Source organism: Pezoporus occidentalis, unplaced genomic scaffold (assembly GCF_034315485.1).
Source record: "Pezoporus occidentalis ecotype Australia unplaced genomic scaffold, CSIRO_AGI_Poc_V1 ctg63, whole genome shotgun sequence".
In the NCBI taxonomy this organism is placed as follows: domain Eukaryota; kingdom Metazoa; phylum Chordata; class Aves; order Psittaciformes; family Psittacidae; genus Pezoporus; species Pezoporus occidentalis.
Window position 1 is genome coordinate 4,137,839 of NW_026915977.1, and position 24,708 is coordinate 4,162,546.

The window sequence follows — 24,708 nt, forward strand, 5'->3', positions numbered from 1 at the left end:
TTGGTGCAGTCAGGTTCATCAGCAGAGCACTCTCTTGTGTCCAGGGAGTGAGATTCCGAGGGAATTTGGGGGTTTTCCTTCCTATTAGCATGACTCAGGCACACCTGAGGGACCAACTAGGCTTCAGGAGAGCTCGGATGTTTTATACTTGGCAATCTCAGCTCTTAACTAACCTGCCCCTGTGAAGCTGTAGCCTGCAGTGAATGCCGTTGCACCCTATTTTCCGGACACTCAGCCCTTCCAAGAGCAGGTGATGAGTTTTTGTGGGTTCCAAACCTCTCCCATGAAACATGGTTTAGACTTTAACAACACACCCAGTCCTAGACGTGCACTTACTCCTTTCCTACTTTTGATGGTGGCTGGCTTTTCCTCGTGAGTACTTCTGGAGAGGTAGATCCTGAGAAGTAGCTCCAGTGAACTAGTTCCTGCTGATTTTCACCTTTCCTTTAGCTGTTGGCCTGATGCCCCATCTCGGTGCTGCTTTTGTGCTGTTCTTGTTTCATTTTCTTCTCATTTTTTTGTCCCCCACTCCTCTCCACTTTGGCTGGGCTAGCAGGCTGGGCTGGCTGACTCCAGTGCCCCTCTTGGGGGTGGAAGAGGAGGGGACAATGCTGGGGCTGATGGTCAAGGCCTGTCAGGCAGGCTGCCTTCCCATACCACAGAGGGGGAGCTTTGGGATGACGTTTAGAGCATAACAGGGTTTGTGAAATACCCAACACACGGACGGTACCATTACCAGGGGAAGACGGCTCCCACGGAGCTGCCGCTGGTGCCGGCAGCAGTGCCTTTCTGAAGAGCAGTGGATGTCCTTCGCCACGGCAGCACCTCACCGCTCAGCGTGACTCCTCGCCCTCCCAAGGACCACCAGCTCTTCTTCTTGCTCTGCAAGCCAGGGCCAGAGCGGGTCTGCTCCCCTCCACAGTGGACGGTTTACCTTGGATCAGCTGGTTAAAGCCACTGGATACACAGTCGCCCTCCAGCATTTCCAAACTCACCTTTTAACCTGCAGATCCAGGGGCTGGCGCAGAACTCCCTGCCACCATGAAAACAATTATTGCAGCCTGTTCTCAAAATCTTAGTGGTAAGATATTTCCAAAATGTGTTTGAATGGTTTCTGATGCTCTGGAGATGCGAGGAGCTGGTCAGGCAATTGCCGTTTGTTGTCAGTATTGTCTGTCTGCTTTAGGCTTAGGGGAAAGGGAGATGTTTGGAGCGATTTGGGGTTTGCAGCACCAGAGGAAAACATACAGTTGCTCAATAGGAATTAATTTCTCACAATGCAGTCAGTAATGTTACTCTGCAACGTGCTCCAGAGTGCTGCAAACTCCCCTTTGTCTTTCCTTGCTGCTCTGGACTGTAGAGTCCAACTTTCTGGGTTTGAAGAGGCTCCTCTCACTGCAGATGGGGCTGGCAGCAGAGCCCATGGGGCTTCTCCGTTTTCTCTCTGTGGTCTGGTCATTCATGGAGAGCTTGGAGGGGAGCTGGAAAAAGGAACTAAGAAAAGCAACGCTTTGGTAGGCATGAGTTTTCTCGGCAGGGCTTTGCATCTTCCTTGGAAAACGAATAGGGCTTTGGAAACTTGACATAGGCAGGGCTGTGAGCGCAGCAGGGCTTCTGGAGGGTGATCAGGGATGGGCAGGCGGGACCGCTCGGGGGAGAGAGGAGACAACTCTTTAATACTGGTGATGCCTCTGGGGTTTATTTTGGTTGTCCCATTCATGACTTGGATTGAGCCAGGATGAGTGGAACCAGCCACTGAACCCGGGGTTTGGTGGTTCTCCTCTGAGATGGGGGTCCCACAGGATACCTAAGGGTCTCCAGCTTGTGGAGCCATGGGGACAGGTCTGCTCCTGTCTCAGCCAACATGCTGGTTTTGAGTTGTTTTCCCAAGAAAACAAGGCTCTTGTGGCACAAGAGGTAGCTCGCTTGCACTCGCAGCAGCGGCTGTGCCGGGTGGTCTCAGGCACAGTGGACCTTTGGCCAGGAGCAGTGTGTGGGCAGAACAGGCGCCTCGGGCAGGTTTTGGGGAGGAGGGATGGGGCCGTGCATGGAGTTTGGATCCTGGCTCCTGGCCTGGGGCAGTTAATGGTTCACCAAGGTCGGTTGGAGGGAAGGGGGCGGTGGGGGGAGTGGAGCTGCTGCGGCTGCCGGACTGTCCCTTGCTGCAGGCAAGGCTCCATGGGGACGGCTGTGGGGCCAGCCAGCCTCGGCCACCCTGCTCGGTGCCTGGCCGCAGTCCTTGGCACTTGCTGGGGTTGGACACTGCCCTGTGCCTCCCAGCTGCACCAGCTGGGAAAGACACGAATCATCTGGGAGCCTGAACACGGGCAAGGTCCTGGCCTTTGGGGAGCTGGGCACGGTGTGGGATGTGCCACTGCACTCTGCTCCAGTGCTGCACCCAAGCTCATGGACATGTCTGGGCCCAGGGGTGCCCAGCCTGCCCCCTGCTCGGCTCAGGGCTGTTCCGAGAGCAGCCGGCATGGTCCAGAGTTCTCAGGATGAGCATCCTCCATCCCATCCCTCCTCACCCAACTGCTTCATCCTTTCCATCCTACCTCTCACCTCACTGCTGCCCCCCAAAGCCCCAGCAGCCACAGGTGCCCCTGGATTCACCCCCTGCCAGCCCACTGGAGCATCTTTGGTCCAGCCTGTGCTGCTCTGGGCTGGGTGCCGTGTCCCTTCACAGGCAGCCGCGCCAGCGTCCAGGCCACCCTGCGCACCCTACTCGCAGCACCCTGGCCCTCACAGCGGGATATCCACTCCTGGCTCCAGCTTCTCTCCGTCCTTCAGTGGGTGCTCAGCTTCCTGCTGCTGGGTCAGTGAGTAGGGGACTGCAGGGGGTCCCATGAGGCAGGAATGCACCCACTCACCCCCTCCTGCTCCTACAGGGATCGTCAGCCTGATGCTCCTCATTTACCTTGTGTTCACCAGCTTCTGGCCCATCTCTGCTCTCTACCTGGCCTGGATCATCTTTGACTGGGACACACCGGAGAAAGGTGGGGATGGGCACAGGTCCCCTTTTCCTCCTGCTTTGCAGCAGGATGGAGCGTGGGGTCTCCTCTTTCCCTGGGTCCATCCCAGCATGGCAATTGGAGAGCACCACATTCCACCTGCTCCTTCCTTCCTCTGCCCCATCATCATCCCCATGGTGGGAAGAGGGATGCAGTGGGTCTGTGGGTAGTGTTTCCCATGGATCCTGCTGCCTACTGGGGTGGGCATCATCTCCTGTGGTCCCTCCCTGGTTTGCAGGTGGCAGGAGGCTGCCATGCCTGCGTCGATGGACCGTGTGGAGGCACTTTCGGGATTATTTCCCTGTGAAGGTACAGTGCAGGGAGCCAGGGTGCCAGGATGGGGTGTTCATGCAGGTGGTGGTGGTACCAGCTATAAGAACATGCCACTGTTATGTCCCTGCAATTGCTTTTATCCCCACAGCTGGTGAAGACACACGACCTGTCCCCCAGCCACAACTACATCATTGGCTCCCACCCTCACGGCATCCTCTGTGTTGGTGCCTTCTGCAACTTCATCACGGGCTCCACGGGCTTTGAGGAGATGTTCCCAGGCATCCGGCCCTTCCTCACCACCCTGGCGGGCAACTTTCGATTGCCCATCTTCAGGGAGTACCTGATGAGTGGGGGTGAGGCTCCGTGGTTGCTTACCTCATGGGCTGCCCTGCAGGCATGGCTGGTTGTGCTGGCTTGAGGGATGCAGCCACTGCCTGCCCCGCTCCTGCCCAACTCTGCTGCTGCCAGGCAGAACCCAGGTGGTGCAGTATCCATGGGCAAGGAGCTCTGGGGAGTTCCATCTGTGGGGAGCCCGGGTCTGATGTCCTCTGTGCTCTGCCTGCTCCCTGCCTGCTCCTGCAGACCCAACCGCTCCAGGAGCCCTGCCGCAGCAGGGGGAGCTCTTGCTCTGTCCCTTGCATGGTCCCACAAGGCAGGGTCCCTTGCGGGGTCCCTCAGAGGGTCCCCGAGTGCTGCAGAGGCTGGCAGTCCCACGGCACCAGTGGTCCATTCTGCTGCAGGGCTGTGCCCAGTGACACGCCGCGCCATCGGGTACCTGCTGTCCAAGAACGGCACCGGCAACGCAGTGGCCATCGTCATCGGCGGCGCGGCCGAGTCACTCTCCTGCCGTCCCGGCATCACCACGCTCACCCTGAAGAACCGTAAGGGCTTCGTCCGCTTGGCCCTGCAGCACGGGTGGGTCACGGGCACCGCCGCTGTGGGAGTCTGGGGGTCCTGGCATCCCATCACCACCCACCATGTTCCCTCCACAGGGCCCACCTCGTCCCTTCCTTCTCCTTCGGGGAGAATGACCTCTTTCGCCAGGTGGTCTTTGAGGAGGGAAGCTGGATGAGGAGCATCCAGCAGCGCTTCCAAAAGATGATGGGCTTCGCTCCCTGTGTCTTTTACGGTCGGGGCCTCACCTCCATCCAGTCCCGGGGTTTCCTTCCCTATGCCAAACCCATCACCACCGTAGGTGAGCATCTTTTGCCTGGGAGGAGGGGATATCCGAAAAGTGGAGGGGCAGAGGAGGAGGACACCCGGCAATGGGTGGTGTTGGAAGGCAATGTCTTGCACAAAGGCTTGTAGCCACAATAAGCCAGGCCAACCTGACCTTCCTCCTCTCCCCGCAGTGGGGGAGCCAGTGACAGTGCCCAAGATCGAGGACCCGAGCAGTGAGGTGGTGGACATGTACCACGAGATGTATATCCGCTCCCTGCTCAAGCTCTTCAACGAGAACAAGACCAAGTATGGCCTGTTGGAGACGGATGAGCTGCACATCCTCTGAGCACGGCTTGGCGCCGGCGGCCAGATCCTGGCTCACAAGGGCAGTGCTCTTGTGGGTGGGGATTTCAGCCATCCCGGCATGGGGGACACATGGGGGATGCACAGGGGACGGTCCCCACTCCGGCCAAAAAAAACTGAGCAGGAAGCAGGAGAGGAAGAAGCAAAGGGAAGGGGAACTTGGGAAAGAGTCCTCTTTGAAAGGGGTTTGGAGGGGCTGTGGGTGTTCCCTGAGGATGTGGGGCTGATGGGGGGGGGCGATGGAGAAAGGCTGGGGGCCAGTGCTGGGCATGGTTCCCTCAAGATAACCAGGACACCGTGAGCTGAGGGAAGAGGTGTCATGTGAGGAGGGGACAGGATGGGCTCTTTGGGATAGCATCCCAATGGTGAGTGGGACCAGGCTGGGGAGATATCCCCCCTGGGGAAGAGGAGGGGCACTCCAGGACCTGGGGACAAGTGGCCTCAGCTGGTACCATGTGGCCCTGGGCGAGCAGTGGGTGCTGCTCTGGCCCCGAATGAGCCTTTTCCACCACCTCTGTACCCAATACAGAATTCCAACCCTGCAGCTGTTCCTATGTGTGTGGTGGGGTCAGGATCAGCAGTGCTGCAGCTGTACCCTGCACTTCCCATGTGGGTGAATCTGCCACCCGTGTCCCCTCGCTGGCAGTTCCATCTCCAGGGCTGGGGCCGTGCTTAATGGGGACACTTGCATGGCTCAGGTGTAACCAAGCAGTTCCCAGGGTCCACCTGGGTGGCATCAGGTATAATGGGAGGTGAGTTGCCACAGCTGCTTGTATGGTGTTAAATGGGCTTAGGAGGGAAGTTGTCTTCTCTGCTTCCACTTCAGCAGTGAGTGAGGGGTTCTCTGTGTGTCACTGTCTGGTGGGATGGGAATGGGGTTGGGACATGGCATCCTTTCCCCCCCCCCCAGGTGACCTGGGCAGCTCTTGGTGGGATGTAGCTGTGTGTGGCCAGTGCCATGGGGGGGATGCCCCAATAGTGCTATTAGCATCCCTTCCCTAGGCAAGTGCAGGCAGGAGTCATGGGAGACAGTCCCTCCTGGGCTCCCTATGACAGGGACACCCCATCCCATCCCGGATGGTGTGTGAGTCAACAGTACTGATAGCCATCTCTGGTCTGCTGTCTGCGTAGGCACTTGGTCAAACAAAAGGGCTGAGTAAACATTTGGAAAGCAAACATCCATGAAGGCAGATTCCCGAGGACTCTCGTCACCAGAGGTGTCACTGCTCTGACTCCTCTCTCTGGATGATTGGTGGTGGCTTTCCTTCGCTTTCAGACACTTTATAGGGTAAGGGGGGTAAGGGTTAAGGTCCCTCTCCCTCCTCTTATAGGAAGAAACAGCATAGAGAAAAGGGAAGGGGCTTTATTGAGGGGTGATGGGCAGCAAGTACCCCATGCTGCATCCCTCCCTACCTCTCCCAAAGCCAGCAGTGTGACAGGGGCATCTCTGACAACCTCCACCAGGTACTCAGGGGGCCCAGTGTTGGCTTCATCCCCAGGTTCGGTCTGGTCCCCCCACATTCCTATTGAGCAGGTTGGAAGGGCTGTGCATGCCCAGGAAGGGACCAGTGTCCCTTCTCTTTGGTGCCCCACATCCCAGGAGCACCCCTGGATGGGATACCGGCTGCCTCACCAAAATGGATTTCTCAGCATTTTTCCCATTCTCATTGGTCCCCCAAAGGTGGTCATGCCCCGCCTGGCACAAGCACCCTCTTCCTATGGCATTCAAGGGCAGGGCTGGGACAAGGCCCATGGCCACCGGCCCTCAGCCCTGCAGTGTCTGCCCCCAGAGAGGCTGGGCAGGGCAGGTTTGGGGACCTGGGGTTGCCAGGATGCCCGCATGGAGCCCTGGAGGGCTGCAACTTGTGGAGACCAGGGATGAGGTTACTACAATTCCCTTTGGCCCCTCAGCACCCGCCTCTGCTCCGTGCTGTCCCAGTCCCGTAGGTGTCACTGGGAGTGTGGCTGCCACCCAGGATGCTCTCCATGGAGGGGGACACCAGGGCCAGGTCACAGGTGGGCACGGTCCGGAGGCGATGGGCTGGCCCCCGGCGCAGCTGCCCCCTGTACTTGTCCCCAGCCATGAAGTACAAGATGGGGTCAAGGCAGCTGTTGATGCTGGCCAGGGGCCGAGTGATCTTGTAGGTGAAGTTGATGATGTTGAGGGTCTGACAGCTGGCTTGGAAGTAGCGGGAGGTGTAGTAAATGGTCCGGGTGATGTGGAAGGGCACAAAGCAGATGGCAAAGACAGTGAGCACGATGATGATCATCTTGATGGAGCGCTTCTTGTAGGAAGGCATTCGGGGGCTGGGGCTGGAGAAGCTGGACTTGCCGAGACTCTTGGCCATCAGGCAGTAGCACAGGACGATCACTAGGAAGGGGACCCCGAAGAGGAGGGCCATGACGGAGGAGCTGTAGTGCACATAATGGTCAAACTCCTCGGGCTTGGTGGTGTCATGGCACAGGGTGGTGTTGCCCTTGGAGCTGGTGGTGACAAAGATGAGGTTGGGGATGAGGCAGATGGTGACGACAAGCCAGGCACCCACACAAATGATGCGGGCACACTTGGTCTTCGCCCAGTTCAGGGAGCGGATGGGGTGGCAGATGCCCACGTAGCGGTGAACACTGATGCACGTCAGGAGGAGGATGCTGCTGTAGAGGTTAGCATAGAACAGGAAGCGCACTATCTTGCAGAGCCACTGCCCAAAGGGCCAGTTGTTGCGGTCAGCATAATAGTAGACCAGGGTGGGGAGGGATAGGACATAGAGTGTGTCAGAGACAGCCAGGTTGAACATGTAGGTGGTGGTGGCATTCCAGGGCCTCATCCTGGACACGAAGATCCACAGGGCCCAGGAGTTGAGGGGCAGCCCCACCACAAAGACGATGCCGTAGGAGATGGGCAGCAGGATGAACTTGAACTCCTCATTGAAGACGCACTTCGCCTCTGCCGCTGCGGTGGTGTTTCCTCCTAGCCAGGGAGCTGGTGTCGGTGTCCACAGGGCAACTGGGAACGTCCGCACTGAAGTGGCCATGTTCTCCGAGCCAGATCTAGGGGAGCAGTTAATAAAAGCGCATTAGTCGTCGATCCCGACCATTGTCAGGCACAAAGCGCGGAAGGGAGCCAAAGATGCCAGATTTTCCCCCCCTCCAGGAGCTTCGGCCACTTTGATGGCTCTCTGGTTTTTCTCAGCTTGTGCGTTTGGGCCTCGCGGGGAGCTGAGGGGGACTTGACAAATCCTCCCCTTCGCAGCCCCTGCAATGACACCCATTAATCATCCCTTTGAGCAGCGCGCAGTGACACCAGCGCCGCGTGGAGCCGGGAAGCGTGCCTGAGACAGAGGACCACGCCGGCCCCGCAGGGCAGCAGCCCCACGGCGCGGCGAACAATGAGACCTTTATAAGCAACAGCAGCCCCTGGCCGGTGCCAGCACAGCCTCTTGGAAGCCGGCTCAGCCTAATTGGCACCATCCTGACAATGCTGCTTGTCCCAGAGGGCTCCTCGACAGAAGAAAGGCAGGAGGAGAAGAAAGGCTTGTCTGGGGGAATATTATGGCCCGGAGAAATCCTCGGGGGGCTGTTAAAGGAGCCTTTGGGAGTGAGTGTCCCTGGACGGTGAGGGGCCTCCAGCTGCCGGGTATTCTCCGTAGGAGAGGGATGATGTAAACCCTGCAGAGAGGAGCTGCGCCGGAGCCAAGTCCCAGCTCAAGACAGTGCAAGTTCATAGGGCAGGCAGGAGGTTTCCTTTTGCTCAGTGTTAGGATCAAAGGCTGGGATCTTCATCCTCCTGGCAAATTGGGCCCCAGCGCTGAGGCAGGAGGGTGAGCTGGCAAAGGGTCGCGTTCGTGTCTCAGGGTGTCTGGAGTTCAGAGCCCCCTCTACCTGAAGGAAGAAGGAGCTTCTGCCACCATCATGGTGTCCAGCAAAGGACCGCTGAAGGCTGCCTGTGCATTGGCTGCTCCACACCTCTCACTATCCCTGGCAAAGCAGCTCTGGATCAGCCACTTCTGCTGGCCAAGGGTGGATACCTGGATGTGTAACCTGGGAGCAGGAGCATCTGCCATGCTGCCGGCAGAGGCGAGGGTGTACCCAAACCGTATCTGACAGAGGGAGCGCTGGGGTGTCTCCAGTTGCCGTTGGTCCAGAGCTCACCCAGGAGGTGATGGGCATCAGGATGCATCCTCTCAGCCTCCTTGATCCTTTGGCTCCCTCATCACCCCCCCTCCTGTTTGCCCTTTGCCTTTCCCATGGAGATGTGCAGGTGGATGGCTTCTCATGGCAAGCGCTGTTGGCAAGAACATCCCATAGGGTGTACCCATGGGGTCAGCTGAGGTGTGATCCATGTCCCTGCACAGCCTCACCTGCAGAGACATCCCTGGGTTTACAGAGATGATCATAAATCAGTCAGGAGGCAGATGGGCAAGCAGGAGGCTGCAGGGCCAGCCCCTCTGTGCCACACGCACCTCTCTGTACTCTGTTTGAGGAGTGGGCTGAGCCACAGCTTCAGGCTCACATCAAACACCCTGCAGCTTCCTTCCTGCTGCGGCTGGTGCAGGCAGCCGCCTCCTTTATTACAGGGATGAGTTCAGAGAGCAACAGGCAGGTCCTGATCAAACATTAACAATGGGAAGAACTCCCTCTGTTTTCCCAGAGCCAGGAGGGAAAAAGAGCTCGTAGCAAACCCCAAGCCTCTGACCCCTAGTGCCAGCAGTGGCCCTTGGGGTGCTGTGCTGGTCCCAGCCCAGCGACTGCGCCTCTGCAAGCTGTGGTGCTGCTGAAGAAATGATGCGCCAGGGGATTTATTTGCCTTTTCTAAGTGCAAGTGAGCACGAAGCCTTGAGCAGGACCAGACCGAAGGCGCTGCAGGGTTCAGTGTCCAAAGTCAATGCCCATGACATAGGTCAACAAACAGCTAAGGTATGAAGAAGGCAACAAATAAATCTGGTGTGAGAAATGCATAAGGAGAAAGCCTGGGCAGCTCTGTGGTATCAGGCTGCTTGGAGGAGAGTGCATCTACACAGCTTCTGGCAGCAGATAAAGCCCAAGCATCATCAGTGCTCAGCAGCATGGTTTCACCATTCCCAAGTAAGCTTCCTTTGAGGATAACCACCGAAAAATAAAAATGCAAAAGAAGATGACACTTGACAAGCTTTATCACAACAGATTTGCTGCTTCCTCATCTTAGTCGTGATCACAATCCAATTTAACTTGCTGATTCGCACCATAGAATGGTTAGGGTTGGAAAGGACCTTAAGATCACCTAGTTCCAACCCCCCGAAAAAACAAACTCCAGCTGTGTAAGAACAACCTGGGGTGGAATCTTGCCAGCATAAAAATGTACCTGCAGGGGTTTTCTTTCTTGCACCAGCGCACCCAAGGACACGTCACCACCAGGCCCATTCCTGTTCCTTGCTGATGTCCCCAGCAAGGCCCTCCCTGGCCATGGCCTCTCCAGGGTGGGCTTTTCAAGGAGGTGACATCTTGGAGGAGCCAAGCAGTCACTGCCAGAGTGGGAGATGGGAGGTGCTGCAGGGAAAGGACATGGAGCTGGGGATGTGATGCCAGCTCCCCCCCTGCCCGTTCCATGCATGCCGGAGGGCTGTGAGGCTGGGAAATCCCTTCCCCATGGCAAGCACAACCTCCTGGGAAGATAGATGTGAGGCTGGCCACTGCAGTGCCCTGGGAAGCAATGAACAGTCCTGCAAACCCCCTGCGTGGCCACCCACCGTTGGAAAAGAGCAGGAGCTGGCATGGGGCCATAGGCTGGGGGGCACATGCTGCCCTTGGCCCTTTGCCGCACGAACAGGAGCTGTACCCTGGCTCCTGGCCCCACGGCCATGCCCAGCCTGAACCCGTCCTTTGGCCCCAGTGGGAGCCAGCGGCTGCCCCCAGCCCCGGTGCCCCTGCAGCTGGCCAACAATTCCTGCGCTGTGGATTTCTGGGATGTTAGAAAGGCACCAATGAAATGAATGAGTGGGGCAGCGCTGATGGCAGACTCTGCCCTGGAGCCAAAGTCCTGCCCGCGGCAGGACCGGATAGGGGTCGGGGATCGTGGTGTAGCGAGCAGGAGCTTTGGAGAGGGACGAGAGAGTAGATTTTGGAGGGGAGGGAGCAGCCGCTGGGGGACTCGTGGCTGGGTGAGCCTGGGACCGGCTGCCGCTGGAGCACGGGAAGAACAGGGCTTTGCTTCTCACCCAAGCGCTCGGAAATTGCAAAACAAGGGGAAATTGTGCAAAACATCCTGCAGCAGGACCCTTGTCCCTAATCGCCACGGGGTTGGTGCAGCCAAAGCCCCGGCACAAGGGGAGCGTGACCTCATTTCTTTTCAATCCTTCCCTTTGACTGCAAGAGCAGCCAAAGCACGACCCGCCTGCGCTGCCTGGGTGCCGGTGCCTCCTCCCCAAGGACACCAGTGGGGTCGGGTGCTTGTCTCTGCCCACCACATCCCCTGCTCTGAGGTGACCCCTTTCTCAGCTGGGTGGCAGGTGAGGGTTTCCTTTCACCCTTGGGTGGGCCGTTCCTTGACCCTCTGCCTCCCCAAGGAAGGGCAGGAGCACAGAGCATCTGGCTAAGCCACAGCAGCCCAAGGGCAGCTTTGCCCTGCAGGGAAACAGCAATTTGAGGAAGAGGAGAGAGATGAAGGAGCGGAGGTGGCCACATAGCGGCCCTCGGTGATGGAGGAAGGCAGTGGCGCGTGAAGGAGGAAGATGCACGGAGGGATCTGGGGATGTTGGAGGGATGGGGAGATCTGGCTGACCCACACCCACCCACCCTGGGCTCCCACCTCCATCCCTTGCAGGGCCGAACCTGCCCCTCGCAGCGTCCCCCCAGTGCCCAACTGCGTTTACATGGCTGTGGTGCGGCCATCCCGCTGCTGCTCCCTGCCCAGCCTGGGTGCCCCGGCTCACCTGCGGACCTGCGTGGGGCGGCTCTCAGCAGCGGGGCCCCGCCGCGGGGCCGGGGTCCATGCTGGAGGGGCTGCGGGCGGCCCCCGCCGTGCCCTGCCGCGCCTGTGCCCGCTCCTGCGCTCCCACCGCTGGGAGCAAAGTGCCCGGGAGAGGCAGGGCTGGAGGCGGGCAGAGGAGGGGCAGGAGCCCGCAGCGATCCCTGCCCGTGTCCCTGCCCGCCCCAGGGGCTGCCCGCAGGGCTCAGCCCCGCTCTGCTCCCATCCCGCCCATTGCCCTCGCAGGCCTTGGGCCATCTGCAGCCCCTGCAGCAGCCCCCAAACCGTGGGACGTGTGGGTCTCCCCCATGGGGCCACAGCCCTGTGGGAGGCAAGGACCCTTGGCCATGGGGACCAGCGCCCCTCGCACATGAGGGCCGAAGTCACTCAGCCATGAGGGCCATAGCCCCTCATCCGTAGGGACCGCATCCCCCTGCCAGTGGGGGACCGTGGCCCCTTGCCCACCCCACGGCAGCCCCCCCTGCCCCACCGGGTCCACGCATGTCCCGCAGTGCCCGCATCCCAAGGTGCTGCCCTGGTGGCATCCCAGCCCTGAGGGGCAACAGTAGGGACAAAGGTGGCCACTGCCACCTTGAGGCCAGCCTGGGCATAGTGTCCCCAAAACCAGGGCCACCTTGGGCGCCGCAGCAGCCGGAGCCCTGTTGGGCTGGGGTGTCCCTGTGTTTTGGGGGGGCCGTGTGCCCCCACTGCCTGCAGAGCACTGCCTGGTCGGGGGATTTAACTCCTTTGCGAGCATGCAGGCGGGTTAAAGGTGTGCGCTGTTCAGAAGTGTTGGTATTGGGATGAACGGGCACGCCGGCCGTGAACGGGTGCACCCCGACATGCTGGGGACCATGGCCAAGAGCGGGGTGGTTTGGGGAGGAGCAGAGGTGTGAGGGGTGGTGCAGGGGCAGACCGGGGATGCCTGAACACAGAGGGAGAGCCCGGGGGACCCTGGGCGTGCTGGGATGAGCAGGTAGATCCGTGCGTTCCAAAGGGAACGGTGCCACTGAGGGCAGCCCCGAGGGCTGGGGTCTGCAGGGTCCCTGAGTAAACAGTGGAAGGCAGGGGGCAATGTTCTGGTGTTCTCCCTTTGCCTGTGCACAGAATGAGGCATTGCACACACGCACCCCAGCATCCCTGAGACTTTATTCTGGATGAGAATAGCAAGGGGCATCTCATAAGGAAACGGTGCAGCAGCCTTAGGAGCAGCTGCTGTAGAAGAAGTCATCTGGGAATGCTGCCCAACCATCGCTGAGCCTGGGGAGGAGGGATGAGGCCAAAGGCACAATGGTGTACGGAGCTGGGCTGGCCACAGGTGCCACTGTGCCCTCGCAGGCTGCCTGAAAAGGCTGAGCCTTAAGGTCCAAAGTGGTCCCTACTTCCCAAATGCCCTAACATCTGCCATGTCCCCATCCCTCCTTGCTGGTGGGGCTCAGCATGGTCCTTCCATCGCTTTGGGGTGGAAGGATGGAAACAGGCAGTGAGACACGGAAAGTGTCTGTAGGAGCTTCCTGAGGTTCCCAGCTGAGTCACTTGCTGGTAAGGCCAATCATGCTGGGGGCATGGCCTGGGTGTTTCCTGCCCCGTCCTCCTCGGCAGCTCTGCCTGCCTTGGGAGCTCCAGAGGAGAGCGCCCACGGGTGCTGGGGTGGGGATGGATGCTCTAGGCGCTGGGTCCGAGGTTGGGTCTCTGCGGCAGGCTCACCACGGTGCCATCACCGAGCTTGCCATGGATGAGCTGGGGATGGGTCAGACTGAGCACCCCAGCCTCCGGCAGGTCCCGCTTCGTGACATCTCTGTGAGGGGGGAGCAAGTGCTGGGGGAGCCACGGGGAGGGAGCAGGAAGCCCACGCAGCCCCGGGGCATCCATTGTGGGCTTGACATCCTCCTGCCCCTGTCCTGCCGCATTCCCACCTCTCCTCCCCACCAGGGCACAGGGCTCTGCCAGGGCCTGTGGGGCCACAGGAGCTGGTCTGCACGGTGCCCCCTTCCTGAGCTCCAGGGCCTGGGGTACCTGAAGATCTCCTGGTGGTCCCAGGCCATGTTCTTGCAGCCTTTCCTTGTCCTGCTGCAAGCTGAGGTGGCCCAGGCACCCACTGATGCTGCAGAACCACTCACCCCTGTTGCAAGGCCACTGGAAAAACAAGCACAGGGACACATGCCAGCAGGGTCATACCAGGACCGTGAAGTCCCCACCTTCATGTCCTCACCCCAGGTCAATGGGGCACATTTCCTTCACCTTCCACTATCCCACTGCCTGTGCCATGGTGGCTCCATCAGGCAGAACACTGCCATGGGGATGGGACCTTGCATTTGATGGTGACCCCATGGCCCAAAGCAGGTCCCCTCCCTCCCTGAGCTCCCCGAGCCCTTCAGCTGAGCTCCAGAGCCCCATAGGGACCACAGTGGTACCTCTCTGGAGTGGCTGTGCTGGCGAGCACCCGGCGGGCACCTCGACACCTCCTGGTAGGGCCGTGGGGTGTGGGGGTCTGTGTGCAGCAGGGTCCTGGGGTGCAGCAGGGTCTCTTGGCTGTCCCCTCCGTGCTCGGGGGCTGCCCAGCCCATCTGGCTCAGGCAGGAGGCCATGTGCAGCGCTGTCAGTGAGCAGTCACCCAGCCCTGGTGTGTCCCTCACCAGCATGGCTGATTTGGGTCTCTTCTGCTGGCCCACACGAAGGGGGCTGAGTGGGCACCCACGGGGTGGACCCCCTGGCACATGGTGGTGCTGGCTGCCCCACCGCTGCTCCTCCGAGGGCAAAGGGGCCCGTGCTCCAAGGGGGCTCCGGTGCTGCTGGCCGCTGGCTGGGCTCTCTGCCTGTTTGGTGTGGGCTTCACCAGTGCCAGTGGCCAGCACCCATGTGTTGGGGACCCCCTCGAAGATGAAGTAGGCTGGGTTGGTGTAGCCAGCAGCCGGCTCCGGGAGGCTGCGGGGCCGGCTCCTGCAAGGCACAGTGGGAGAGGACCCAGCATCACCCCACAACCGGGGCTTGTGGTGGGGCTGAGCCTGGCTGCGGTACCTGAGGGGCTGCCAGGGTGGCTTGGGGCACATCGGGGTGTGTGCCGCTGGCTTAGCATCCTCCTCCTCAAAGCTGATCCACTCTGCAAGAGCACTGAAGTCTGGCATCTCCCCACCAGGCACTGCACAGCCCCTGACCACTGCTGGGGTCCGGGAGGGCAGCCTGGGCAAGGGCAGCTCTGGGGTGCACTGTGCCCCCACCCCAGGGTGACAGGAGGGGACTGGTGTGAGGCCACCCCTACCGTAGAGCCTCTCACGGGTGCCGCACGTGTCCTTGGGGACCCGGACCTTCATCCAGCCACGTATGGAGCCCGTCTCCTCGCCACGGTGGAAGAGGAAGGTCTCGAACCGCTGGGCCATGCTGCCGATCATTGACCTCATTGCGATGCAGCACTCACCTGCAGGCACAGCACACAGCAGGGTGAGTTCCACGGTCCCTTCTGCCAAGCTCCAGCTGCAAAACCACACACCCAGAAGGCTGTTCCCCCCTGCCACCGTCCCGCACGTACCATAGGACTCGCAGCTCTCCACACCTTTGATGCTGAGGAGCAGGTGCTGGTCCACCAGGTACTCCAAGTCTGGCAGAATGGGGTTCAGCTGCATGCAGAGAGAGGAGTGCTCGGGGGGGGGGCTGCTGCAAGGTAGGGTGGTACAAGGCTGGCACTGTCCTGGGGGAGACGGTGACAGCCCCCAGCACCCCTTGGGGGTCAGGGTATGGAGCCAGCAGGAGGGATGCGGAAGAGGAGGGAGGAGGATGCTCAGGGGCTGTACCACAGGCAGATGCTTTGCGGACCAGCCCAGCTTGAGGAAGCCGGGAATGTCACAGCTCTGGAAAGCGTTCTCCCCGCTCCGCTGGGCCTCTGCGGGGGAGAGCGGGGGGCATAGGTCCAGCCAGGGCTGGCTCAGCCCCGTGGCACACCGCTGCCACCCCAGCACCCCGCAGGGCCACCTCACCCTCCAGGCAGTAGGAGTGGAACTCGATGTAGCACTTGCTGCGGCTGGTGGTTTTCACGATCACCTCGATGCTCTCCCACTCGATGCAGGCCAGGGGCTCGGGGCTGGAGCAGGGAGCTGCAGGCAGGCACCGGAGGTCAGCCCATGGCCGGGGCTCACCCCAAACAGGGCACGGGGGTGACAGGCCCCAGGCCCTTACCCTTCTTGGGCACAAACTGCGAGGTCACTCCCACCTCAAAGGTGGCGAAGACGGGCGAGTGGTCACTGGTCACAATGTCATCGGTGCAGCCTGGATGGTGGCAGGGAGCAACTGGGTGATGGTCCCCCAGCCCCAGGGTCCCGGGCAGCGCTGGCCACCCAGAGCTGCCCCCAGCCCCAGGCTCTCACTAACCATAGGAGTTACAGACCACATGGGTCTCCGGATGTGACTTCCACAGGATGCGGTCACACCACGAGGGGACATTGATCCTCATCTGAAAACAGGCAAGCAGCCAGCATCAGTGTCCCCTTGGGTGCACCCCAAAAAGTGAGCTCCCTCCCATCCAGGCCCGCTTTGCAGATGGAACAGGCTGGTGGAGGTGTGGGGTTGAACATCACCATGCAATTCCTCCCCAGCACCATCTGAGCCGGCCGTCCCCATCCCACAGTGATGTCCTGGAGCTTGGCAGAGGCTCCATGAACTCACCCCTGTGGGCTTGAACTTCTGCCACATGTAGCTGTCCCGGGAGCCCCGCTCATACCGGTAGGTGGGGGGGAAGGAGATGTCACCCTCACCTGGGAACCAAGACACGGAGGTGGCACAGGGGCCAGCACCACTGCAATCAGCCCGGGACATGCCCCATGGAGCGTCATCCTGCGCTCACACCAATGGCTGATGGCCATGGCCACCTCTGCCTGTCCCTGGGCTTGCACACTCTTGGGATGCAGAGCCCAGGGACCTGCCCTGTTGGGGCTTGCACATCCCCAGCCTTTCAGCACAGGGCTATGCCAGGCCAGGGGTCCACCATGTGTTGGAGGTGGACCAGAGGAGAGGTCTGCAGAGACCCTGGGTGCCACCATCTTGGTGCCCGTGTCCCCACACTCACTGAATTGCAGGAACACCTTGTTCTTCTCCCGCTCCAGGTTGAGCTGGTCGACAGCCAGGAGAGCTTCAAACTCCTTCTTGGTTATGTGGGCAAGGATGTCCTGTGCCGGGGAAGAAGGCATGGTGAGCCCCAGCTCCTCCCATCCCTGCAGCTGCACCAGCACTGCCACCGGTGTGCCACCATCCCGCTGCGGTGCCCATGGGGTCCCACCTGCACGTCCATGTCCAGGCGATAGTTGAGGTCCCCGAACCAGAAGAGGTGGGTGAAACGCAGGGTGAGGTCAAAGCCCCCCAGCCGCTTGTCCCCCAGGACCAGGGAGTGCAGGATGTCACTGTAGTTCTGGTTACGCCTGTGGGATGGGTACAGCAGCACCACGTGAGCCACGCCACTGACACCTCATCCTCACCCTGCCTCTGCGTGGTGGGGACAGGAACACCCTCACAGCCCCTCAGGGCTCCCCTAGCCCCCTGAAACACCTGTCTGCCGTGGGGCAGCCCCATCCCAAGCCCCTCCATCAATCACCTGTGGGTCTTCTCGCTGCCAGAGGCCAGGTGGCAGTTGACGAAGCCAAAGGAGGTGCCATTGAAGAGGAAGGAGACACCAACAGCTCCCTTGTTCCCTGCAGGGATGCACTGGGCACTGAGCTCTGGAGCATCTCAGGCATCCTGGGGTGGCCCTCAGGATGTCCCCTCACTCTGGGGCACCCCACACCCCATCCCTACCCAGCGTGTTGGCAATCCCTGTTTTCACACTGGAGGTGTGGACGTGGCTGATGCGCCGCTCGTGCTCGGGCTTCACCAGCACCACAATCTTGATGTTCCAGAGGCATTGCAGGGCAACCTGCATGGAGGGACAGGGGGTGAGCCTGCCTGCTCCCCCCATACCACCCCACGGCCAAGAGCAGTGGGGATGGAGAAGCAGCAAGGTCAGCCAACCCATCCCTGAAAGGTGGCTCCTGGGGAGGGCACACAGAGTCTGCAGGGTGTAAGGGGTTCCCTGGGCTGCATTTGGGGTGGGAAAGGACCCTGGCTTTGGGGATAGGAGCCCTGGGGTGATGGCTGCTGGTAACCAGTGCCCGAGACTGCTGCGGGACATCTTTAGCGTGCTCAGCACCGGGTGCCTCTCCAGGCACAGCCAGAGGGGTCCAGGCTGCACCCGCCGTTACCACTTGGTAGTCGATGGCCATCAGGGTCTTGAGAGATGCGCGGAGGAACTCGACCCACTCGCGGTCACCCAGGGAATTCTCCTGGGTGCCGATAACGTAGATGTCATGGGGGATGCAGGCAGTGGTCTCATCCTGCGTGCGCCCCAAGCCCCTCGAGGTCAGCCAGGAGGCGATGGAGCGGGGTGGCGGCGTGCTGCCTGCGGGCAGGGGACAGCGGGTCACCAGGGAGGGATGGGCAGCGTGCCAGGCTCATCCAGCTTGTCCCCAACCACAGACCCTGTACACCTCCAGGAGCTGCCAGGACAAGAAGCTTCATGGCAGCCCTACAGTTCAGCCATGCTCATCCGAGACTGATGGTGGGATTTACTGCTACCACCCAAAACCCTCCCAGGTATCCCAGCTCCTCCATTTCCCTGACAGCCACTGGGTGAGCAGATCATGACAGGACAGACAAACACAAAAGCAATCAGTCTTCTCCAGCCTCCTCCTCCCACCAGGGACCAGCTCAGACCTCAGGTTTCCTGGGGCAGGTCCCTGAAGCTCTCACCCCCCCACAACCCACCCAGGCTCACAATGAGCCATGGCAGCCTCCCAGGACAATGTGACCTTATCTTACCCCTTACCCATGTTCCACGTCCCAACATACACTGAGATAAGGTCAGGCTCGTCCAGGTTGGAGTGCTGGATCTTCATCAGCTGCAGCAGCTGGCAAAAGGCCTCTCGCTTCTGTGGGACAACACAAGTGTCTTAGGGTCCCAAAGGGGAGCTGGGAGCCACAGCGCACCCAGAAGCTGCTGGTGGTGGGATCAGGAGGACATCACCCCCAGACACAGGAGCCAGTTTGCTCTCAGCCCTGAGACCATCCATTTGCTGTACTGGTGTATAACACCTCTGTATTCCCCCAGGACAGCCAAGGAGTGCAGCCGGTGCCACTTACCCGCGCGCTGGAGAAGATGAAGTCTCTGCTGAGGCTCTTCTGTGGCTCCCGGTCATACAGCAGCCTCACCTTGCTCTGCACGCTCTGGTATTTGATCAGCTGCAGGACTGAATGCTGGGTGTGAGGGGGTCAACGGTGGCTGCCAGCCTCCCACCATGGGAGCAGCAGGTAGTGTGGGATGGGGGCTTGGGATGAGACCGGGTCTGCAGCCCATCACCCTGGCATCAGGCCTGCGCCAGGGAACCCCACAGTCCAATCACCATCAACCAGTGGCGGGTCAGCAACCCCTTACTTTTGTCCTGTGGGATGGTCTCCTCCGGGGACCCGCTGCCCTGCTTGGTGATGGCCACTGTGCCCGACTGCACGTCCACCTTCAGGGCTGCCCGCTGCGACTTGCCCACCTTCACCTGCAGGCAGGGACGTGGATCCTGGGTTGGCCCCAGGCCTGCCCAGCGTGGGCAGCAACACTGGGGCCCTACCGCATCCTCCACCCTCACCTCAAAGCTCTGCACAGCCAGGGGCTTGGCAGCTGGCGGGGGGGACGCTGCCACGCTGGGTAGTGCCAGGTTGTGCCTTGACACCGTCTCCTGCAGCGACTTCAGCACCTGCCGGGAGATGGATCCTGGTCAGGGGGCACTGGGCTAACTGGGAGCCCTGGGGCTGCGCAGCTTCTGACAGCTCGCTTTGGCAGAGGGTTTGGTTTAGGTGAGGGGTTCACTGGAGCACAGTGAGGCTCCCCAGCCTGGGGCACCCTCTGAGCTGGGCAGTGGCTGTCGTTAACAGCAGCCATGCCTCCGCCTGCACCCAGTCGCGCTTCCCAAGCCCAGCACGGCAGGATGGGGCAGACACCTTCTTCTCCAGCGAAGAGAGGAGATGGTTGACAGTGGATATCTTGTTGAGGAGCAGCTCAAGGTCTGGGTCACTGGTCAGGAGACCCTGGGGAGAAGGATGGACATTCCTGGAGCAGCACAGTGGCACTAGACTGGTGGATTCCTCCTTGTGGGTTTGGGCTGCACCCTGAGACATGGGGGTCCCTGGGGTCTGGCAGGGGAAGCGGCTTCCTCTATTGCTGCATCCTAGACTGGGTGCGGGAATGAATCCCTGCTTGCCCTCAGGCCACAGAGCACCAGGTGCCTTCCACTGGCTGCAGGGACCACGGCACGCAGCACCCAGCACTGCTGGCAGTCCTGTGGGGTGTGCAGCACCTTTGGGTGCCGACAGGCTCTGAAACCAGCCCAACCACCTCCTCAATCACCAGGGGCACCCAGCCATACGTGAGGACGCACCTGCGGGTGGCCGGGGGCTGTGGTGGCCACGGGGGGGGTCACCTGCTCCCTGGCTGGGCTGCGAGGGGACATGGGGGGGTCGAACGCCCTGGCCAGTGTCTCCAGACCAGCCAGAGTGAAGTCGATCTCACTGCAGAGGGGAGGAGAGGAGCGGGTGAGAGATGGCGCTGAGCCCCGGTGGTGGTGTCCGGCCACCATGAAGGGGATGGGGACATGGACATGGGGGTGCACTCGCCTGTGCAGTGCGCGGCAGGCAGTGACGAGCGCGGTGCTGAGGTGACGCAGCTGCGGGTGCCCGTGACGCAGCGCCTCCAGGTCCAGCTGCACGTGGTGGTTCAGGTACTCAGCCATGAAGCCCATGAAGTCGCTGGCTGGGCTGCAAGGGAAGGTGGGCATCTTAGAACCATAGAATGGTTTGGGTTGGGAAGGGCCTTAAGATCATCCAGTTCCAGCCCCCCTGCCATGGGCAGGGACACCTCACACTAAACCATGGCACCCAAGGCTCTGCCCAGCCTGGCCTTGAACACCACCAGGGATGGAGCATTCACAACCTCCCTGGGCAACCCATTCCAGTGCCTCACCAGCCTCACAGGAAAGAATTTCTTCCTTATAGCCAATCTAAACTTCCCCTGTTTAAGTTTTAACCCGTTACCCCTTGTCCTGTCGCTACAGTCCCTAATGAAGAGTCCCTCCCCAGCATCCCTATAGGCCCCCTTCAGCTACTGGAAGCTGCTCTGAGGTCTCCACGCAGCCTTCTCTTCTCCAGGATGAACAGCCCCAACTTTCTCAGCCTGTCTTCATACAGGAGGTGCTCCAGTCCCTGATCATCCTCGTGGCCTCCTCTGGACTTGTTCCAACAGTTCCATGTCCCTTTTACTCTGAGAACACCAGGACTGCACGCAGTGCTCCGAAATGGGGACATCCCTCCCCGGCCATGCCTGCCCCATCACCTCCACCAGCCCAGGATGTACAGGGCTGCCTTACCTGCTGTGGACCTGCTCCTGCAGCCTCTGGTGCAGCTGCTGCGAGATGTGGGTCTGGGCGGCAATGGGAGCGCTGAGCCATGAGCCTGCTGCGGCTCCGCCGGCCGGGACCGCGCTCACCATGTGCCCAGCGCCCCGGGTGTCCTCCCTGTCTGCGGGCAGAGCACAGCGGCTCAGCAGGAACCCTCCATGCTCACAACCTGCATGGCCCCGATGTCCCCTCCCTGGCTCACCCGAGTCCTCGCCGGCCGCCTGCCCTGCCCGGTGCACGGGGTAGAGCAGGGGTGTCACCAGCCCGTTGTTGGGCTGCTGGTAGGCACTGATCAGGTCAGGGAGGGTGCGGAAACACTTGGCTTGGATGCCCTGGATGGTCTGAGGAGGTAGAGAAAGGGAAGCACCATCATGTCCCTCCCTCCACTGGCTCCATGTGCTGAAGCAGCTCCTGGGCAGGCGCTGGCCCAACCTGCTCTCTCAAGTGGGTCTGTCCCCCAGAATGAGCCCATGGCGAGCAGGATGCCAGACCCATGGAAAGCTCACCCCAGCCCTTTGCACGGCAGCAGAGAGCAAAGCAAGGAGAGGAGCATGGAAACATCTGCTCCCTAGGGACCTTCAGGATGCTCTTTTTAGGGGCTAGGAAGGGCAGCTGCAGGGAGCTGGGTGCCAGGAGATACTGTGAAGTGGCACAAAAGAGGGGAAGCAACGCTGAGCTGTCAGGCAGTCAAGACAGACATCATGGGGACAGACATGGGGATGGGGCCTGTGTGGCCAGGCTAGGGCAGGAGACAGTGGCAGGAAAGGGACAAGTGTTTTGCCGTGCTGCCCTGGGCTGGATGGTGATAGCCCCACATGCCCGGGGGTGGCTGCAAAGCGCTCACATCCTGCGGTGCTGCATGTTGCAGGCAGCTTGTGCAAACCACAGTGCTGGCATGTCGGGGAGGGCAGGCGGATGCCACATCTTTGTGTGCTGTGAGGAGGCGAATATCCCTGCCCTTTGCACCTGCATCCTGCCTGTGCCCCCAGGCAGGCACCCAGGGGCATTAGCCAAGGCAGGGAGGGCACCCCAGTGGCACCCAGCCCCTGGACACCCGTCGCTGCACCCACCTGGACAGACAGCAGCCCCTCATCATTGGGGAGGATGCGGTAGGTGTGGACGTGCCGCTGGAACCTGGGAGAGAGCAGAGGAGGGTTCCCCATCACACCCCCCATGACACTGTGGGTGTGTGGCAGCACCCAGCCCTGATGCAAACACCCCATTCCTTCTGCAGAGAGAGGAACTCTCATTTCATAAAAGCATCACCCTCAGCTCTGAGTTTGTACCGGTTTGCGGGGGGGATGCGCAGTGTCCACTCATCTCCAGATAGTGCTCTGCCTGCATGGGCACGGCCGGGAGCTCAGCCACATCTCCACCAGCATTCAGTGGGGCACCCCATGGCACTGTGTGGCAGTGAGGGTTTCATGGCAGCCCAATTCATGACAGCCAACGGCTGCCATAGCATGGTCATACTCGCCCTGGTGCCCCTGCACATCCCTGCCTGTGCCACCATCCTGTCCGGCACCAGTGCTGGGATGCTGGCGAATGCCGGCTAAGCTCCCGGCATTCCCCGCTCCCCTCAGCACCATGTGTTTGCAATTTGTCCCGTGCACTGGGCCAGGCCAGCGGTAGGGAAGGGGGTGGCATCCCTCCAAACCCACCAGGCACCGCCCCACATGCTGCAGACATGTCGCTCAGCTGCAGGAAGGGTGCAGGCAGCAAGCAGTGGTGCAGGCAGCCCTGGTAGCAGTGCTTTCAGGGTGTGGGGATGGCAACGGACCCGTGAGTGGCAGGGGATGTAACCCTGAAGTCCCAGCATCTGAGATGTTAACAGCAGACGTCACGGTGCAGATGTGGCCATTGGGGGTTGGAGGAAGAGGGGATGTTTGTTTTTGCAGAGGGAGAGAGGTCTGAGTCAGCCTCTCCAGCTCCCACAGCCAGCAGGCAGCCCAAAATGGCTTGGCGTGCCCTGGATTTCGGGTTCTCCCTTCAGCAATGCTGGTGCTGGGCAGGGCTGTGGGCCCAGGCTCCTGCCTGCTCCCAAGGATGCAGGGTTCTCCATTGGCCTGACATGGGCATCGCTCCAAAACCCCTGTGCCAGAGTCTGGCAGCCAGCTCACCCACCAGCAACCCTGCAGCAGGTTTTGGCCATAGCAGGAGCAGGGAGAGCGATGGAGGGACCCGGTGATGGACAAAAGAGAGAAGCCCCAAGCAGAAGCCAGGCAGGTGACTTACAGGAGGCAAAGGGCATACGCTCCTGATACTGACTCGCTGTCCCGCACCAGGAAGCAGCCATCCCGCCCGGCCTTGGCCAGCAGCTCCTCTGCCATCACACGGCTGATGTCCCGGTGGTACCAGTTTGCTGCCGCCATCCTCTGAAGCAGAGGGACAGTGGCTGTGCTGTGTCCCTCTCCCAGCCCTGCATCTGGGCTCAACAGCAGCTACTGGCCATCAGCTAGCCCATGGAGTGGGCTGGAGAAGGCGAAGGCGGGGGATGATGTGGGACACCAGCTCCCTGATACCCAAGTGAGTTGCTGGCTGCAGGTCCCAGTAGGTGATGGGCAGCCACCGAGGTGATGCTCATGGAGATGGGGTACCCCGCGGCCAGGCTGTGTTGCAGGAGCAGGGCCAGGGGAGCAGCTGTTGGAGGCTGGGGGTCCCAACACTTCTCATCAAGGGAGGCTCCAGCCTGTGGGTGTACAGCAGCAGAGATCAGAGAATGGATCTTCCCCTTGGAGGGGGGATCACCCCCTGCTGTCACCCAGTGTCCCCATCCTGTCTCGGTGCACGGCCAGGACAGGCCATGCTGGTGTCCCAGCAGCACGCAGGGACCCAGACCTCCCCCAGCACACTCACCGTCCCCCGCAGGTGCAGTGCGGGGTGCTGCGGGCAGGGAGCCGAGCTTTCGGGGTGCAGCCAAGCAGGAGAGGAGCTGTGATGCTGCACCGGCCGCTTGGGGCTTCCTCCCGTGGGGCCGCTCTGCCCGTCACACGCTGACGGCGGGGCGGCAGCAGGCGGTCAGCAGCACCCACACTGATGGACCCAGCCTGGGGCTCCACCACCGGGGCCGCGGCTCCGTGCCCCGTGCTGCTCGCTCGGCACCGCGGCGGCCGCCGCGCTCTTCCTCCTCCTCTGCTCTCGCCGCTGCCGGGACCAGCCTCCTCGCTCCTCCTCCAGCTCCAGCCCCGCTACGGGGGGAAGCCCGTGGCTGAGCACGGCCGGGTGCAGGCAAGGAGCAGTCCTGAGCAGGGGCTCAGCCCCCCGCTGCTCATCGTACCCTGGGGCAAGGGGCAGTGAAGGGCAGAGCCCAGTCCTTTGGGCAGGACCACGAGAGAAGGGACAGACAGTGGTGTGGGACAACAGCAAGCCCCTGAAGTGTGTTTGCGGTGGTGGGCAGGCGAGCAGCCTGCATGCAGCGACCGAGCTGCCCACTGCTGGAAACCTTGCTGCCTGCGCTGGGGCTGAGCTCTGCTGCTGGCTGCTGGCTGCTTGGAGGCAGAGG

At 61.0% G+C, this 24,708-nt stretch overlaps 3 protein-coding genes across 4 annotated transcripts; 1 reads left to right on the forward strand and 2 right to left on the reverse strand.

The window, feature by feature from the left end:
* The first annotated feature begins 356 nt into the window (after window positions 1–356).
* On the forward strand, window positions 357–5,352 carry LOC134174748 (diacylglycerol O-acyltransferase 2-like). Its single transcript, XM_062639976.1, has 8 exons — window positions 357–1,081; window positions 2,687–2,815; window positions 2,889–2,996; window positions 3,250–3,320; window positions 3,433–3,637; window positions 4,025–4,199; window positions 4,277–4,479; window positions 4,637–5,352. The coding sequence occupies exons 1-8, from the start codon at window positions 1,042–1,044 to the stop codon at window positions 4,789–4,791; spliced, it is 1,086 nt and encodes a 361-aa protein (XP_062495960.1). The 5' UTR covers window positions 357–1,041; the 3' UTR covers window positions 4,792–5,352.
* An 801-nt stretch (window positions 5,353–6,153) lies between these two features.
* P2RY4 (pyrimidinergic receptor P2Y4) lies at window positions 6,154–12,021 on the reverse strand. Of its 2 annotated transcripts, XM_062639973.1 has the most exons (3): window positions 9,555–10,508; window positions 9,167–9,521; window positions 6,154–7,856 (listed from the first exon to the last, which is right to left on the reverse strand). In XM_062639973.1, exon 3 carries the CDS (start codon window positions 7,838–7,840, stop codon window positions 6,716–6,718), a length of 1,125 nt encoding a protein of 374 aa, XP_062495957.1. In that variant the 5' UTR covers window positions 7,841–7,856; window positions 9,167–9,521; window positions 9,555–10,508; the 3' UTR covers window positions 6,154–6,715. The 2 variants fall into 2 exon arrangements, with proteins under 2 accessions (XP_062495957.1, XP_062495956.1); XM_062639972.1 differs by lacking the exons at window positions 9,167–9,521; window positions 9,555–10,508 and adding an exon at window positions 11,714–12,021.
* An 856-nt stretch (window positions 12,022–12,877) lies between these two features.
* On the reverse strand, window positions 12,878–24,087 carry LOC134174731 (phosphatidylinositol 3,4,5-trisphosphate 5-phosphatase 2-like). Its single transcript, XM_062639951.1, is given in 29 exon segments — window positions 12,878–13,546; window positions 13,765–13,787; window positions 13,789–13,884; window positions 14,163–14,688; window positions 14,767–14,848; window positions 15,008–15,163; window positions 15,275–15,362; window positions 15,537–15,625; window positions 15,720–15,836; window positions 15,919–16,008; window positions 16,111–16,192; window positions 16,405–16,493; window positions 16,805–16,904; window positions 17,015–17,153; window positions 17,327–17,423; window positions 17,527–17,644; window positions 17,970–18,166; window positions 18,593–18,695; window positions 18,907–19,013; window positions 19,199–19,313; window positions 19,404–19,511; window positions 19,756–19,842; window positions 20,193–20,318; window positions 20,424–20,568; window positions 21,177–21,327; window positions 21,409–21,547; window positions 22,277–22,340; window positions 23,442–23,895; window positions 24,063–24,087. Coding segments are annotated over 28 exon segments (3,504 nt in total). The 5' UTR covers window positions 23,579–23,895; window positions 24,063–24,087; the 3' UTR covers window positions 12,878–13,413.
* Window positions 24,088–24,708: the final 621 nt, after the last annotated feature.

Bases quoted from the DNA above. Each gene is read 5' to 3' on its own strand.
- P2RY4 (XM_062639972.1), bottom strand. From the start codon at position 12,006: ATGGCCCAAGGCCTGCGAGGGCAATGGGCGGGATGGGAGCAGAGCGGG. The intron at 7,857-11,713 runs GTGAGCCGGGGC...CTGCTCCCCTAG, and splicing joins CGCCCCACGCAGGTCCGCAG to ATCTGGCTCGGAGAACATGG.
- LOC134174748 (XM_062639976.1), top strand. From the start codon at position 1,042: ATGAAAACAATTATTGCAGCCTGTTCTCAAAATCTTAGTG. The intron at 1,082-2,686 runs GTAAGATATTTC...GTCCCTTCACAG, and splicing joins CTGTTCTCAAAATCTTAGTG to GCAGCCGCGCCAGCGTCCAG. The intron at 4,480-4,636 runs GTGAGCATCTTT...CTCTCCCCGCAG, and splicing joins CAAACCCATCACCACCGTAG to TGGGGGAGCCAGTGACAGTG.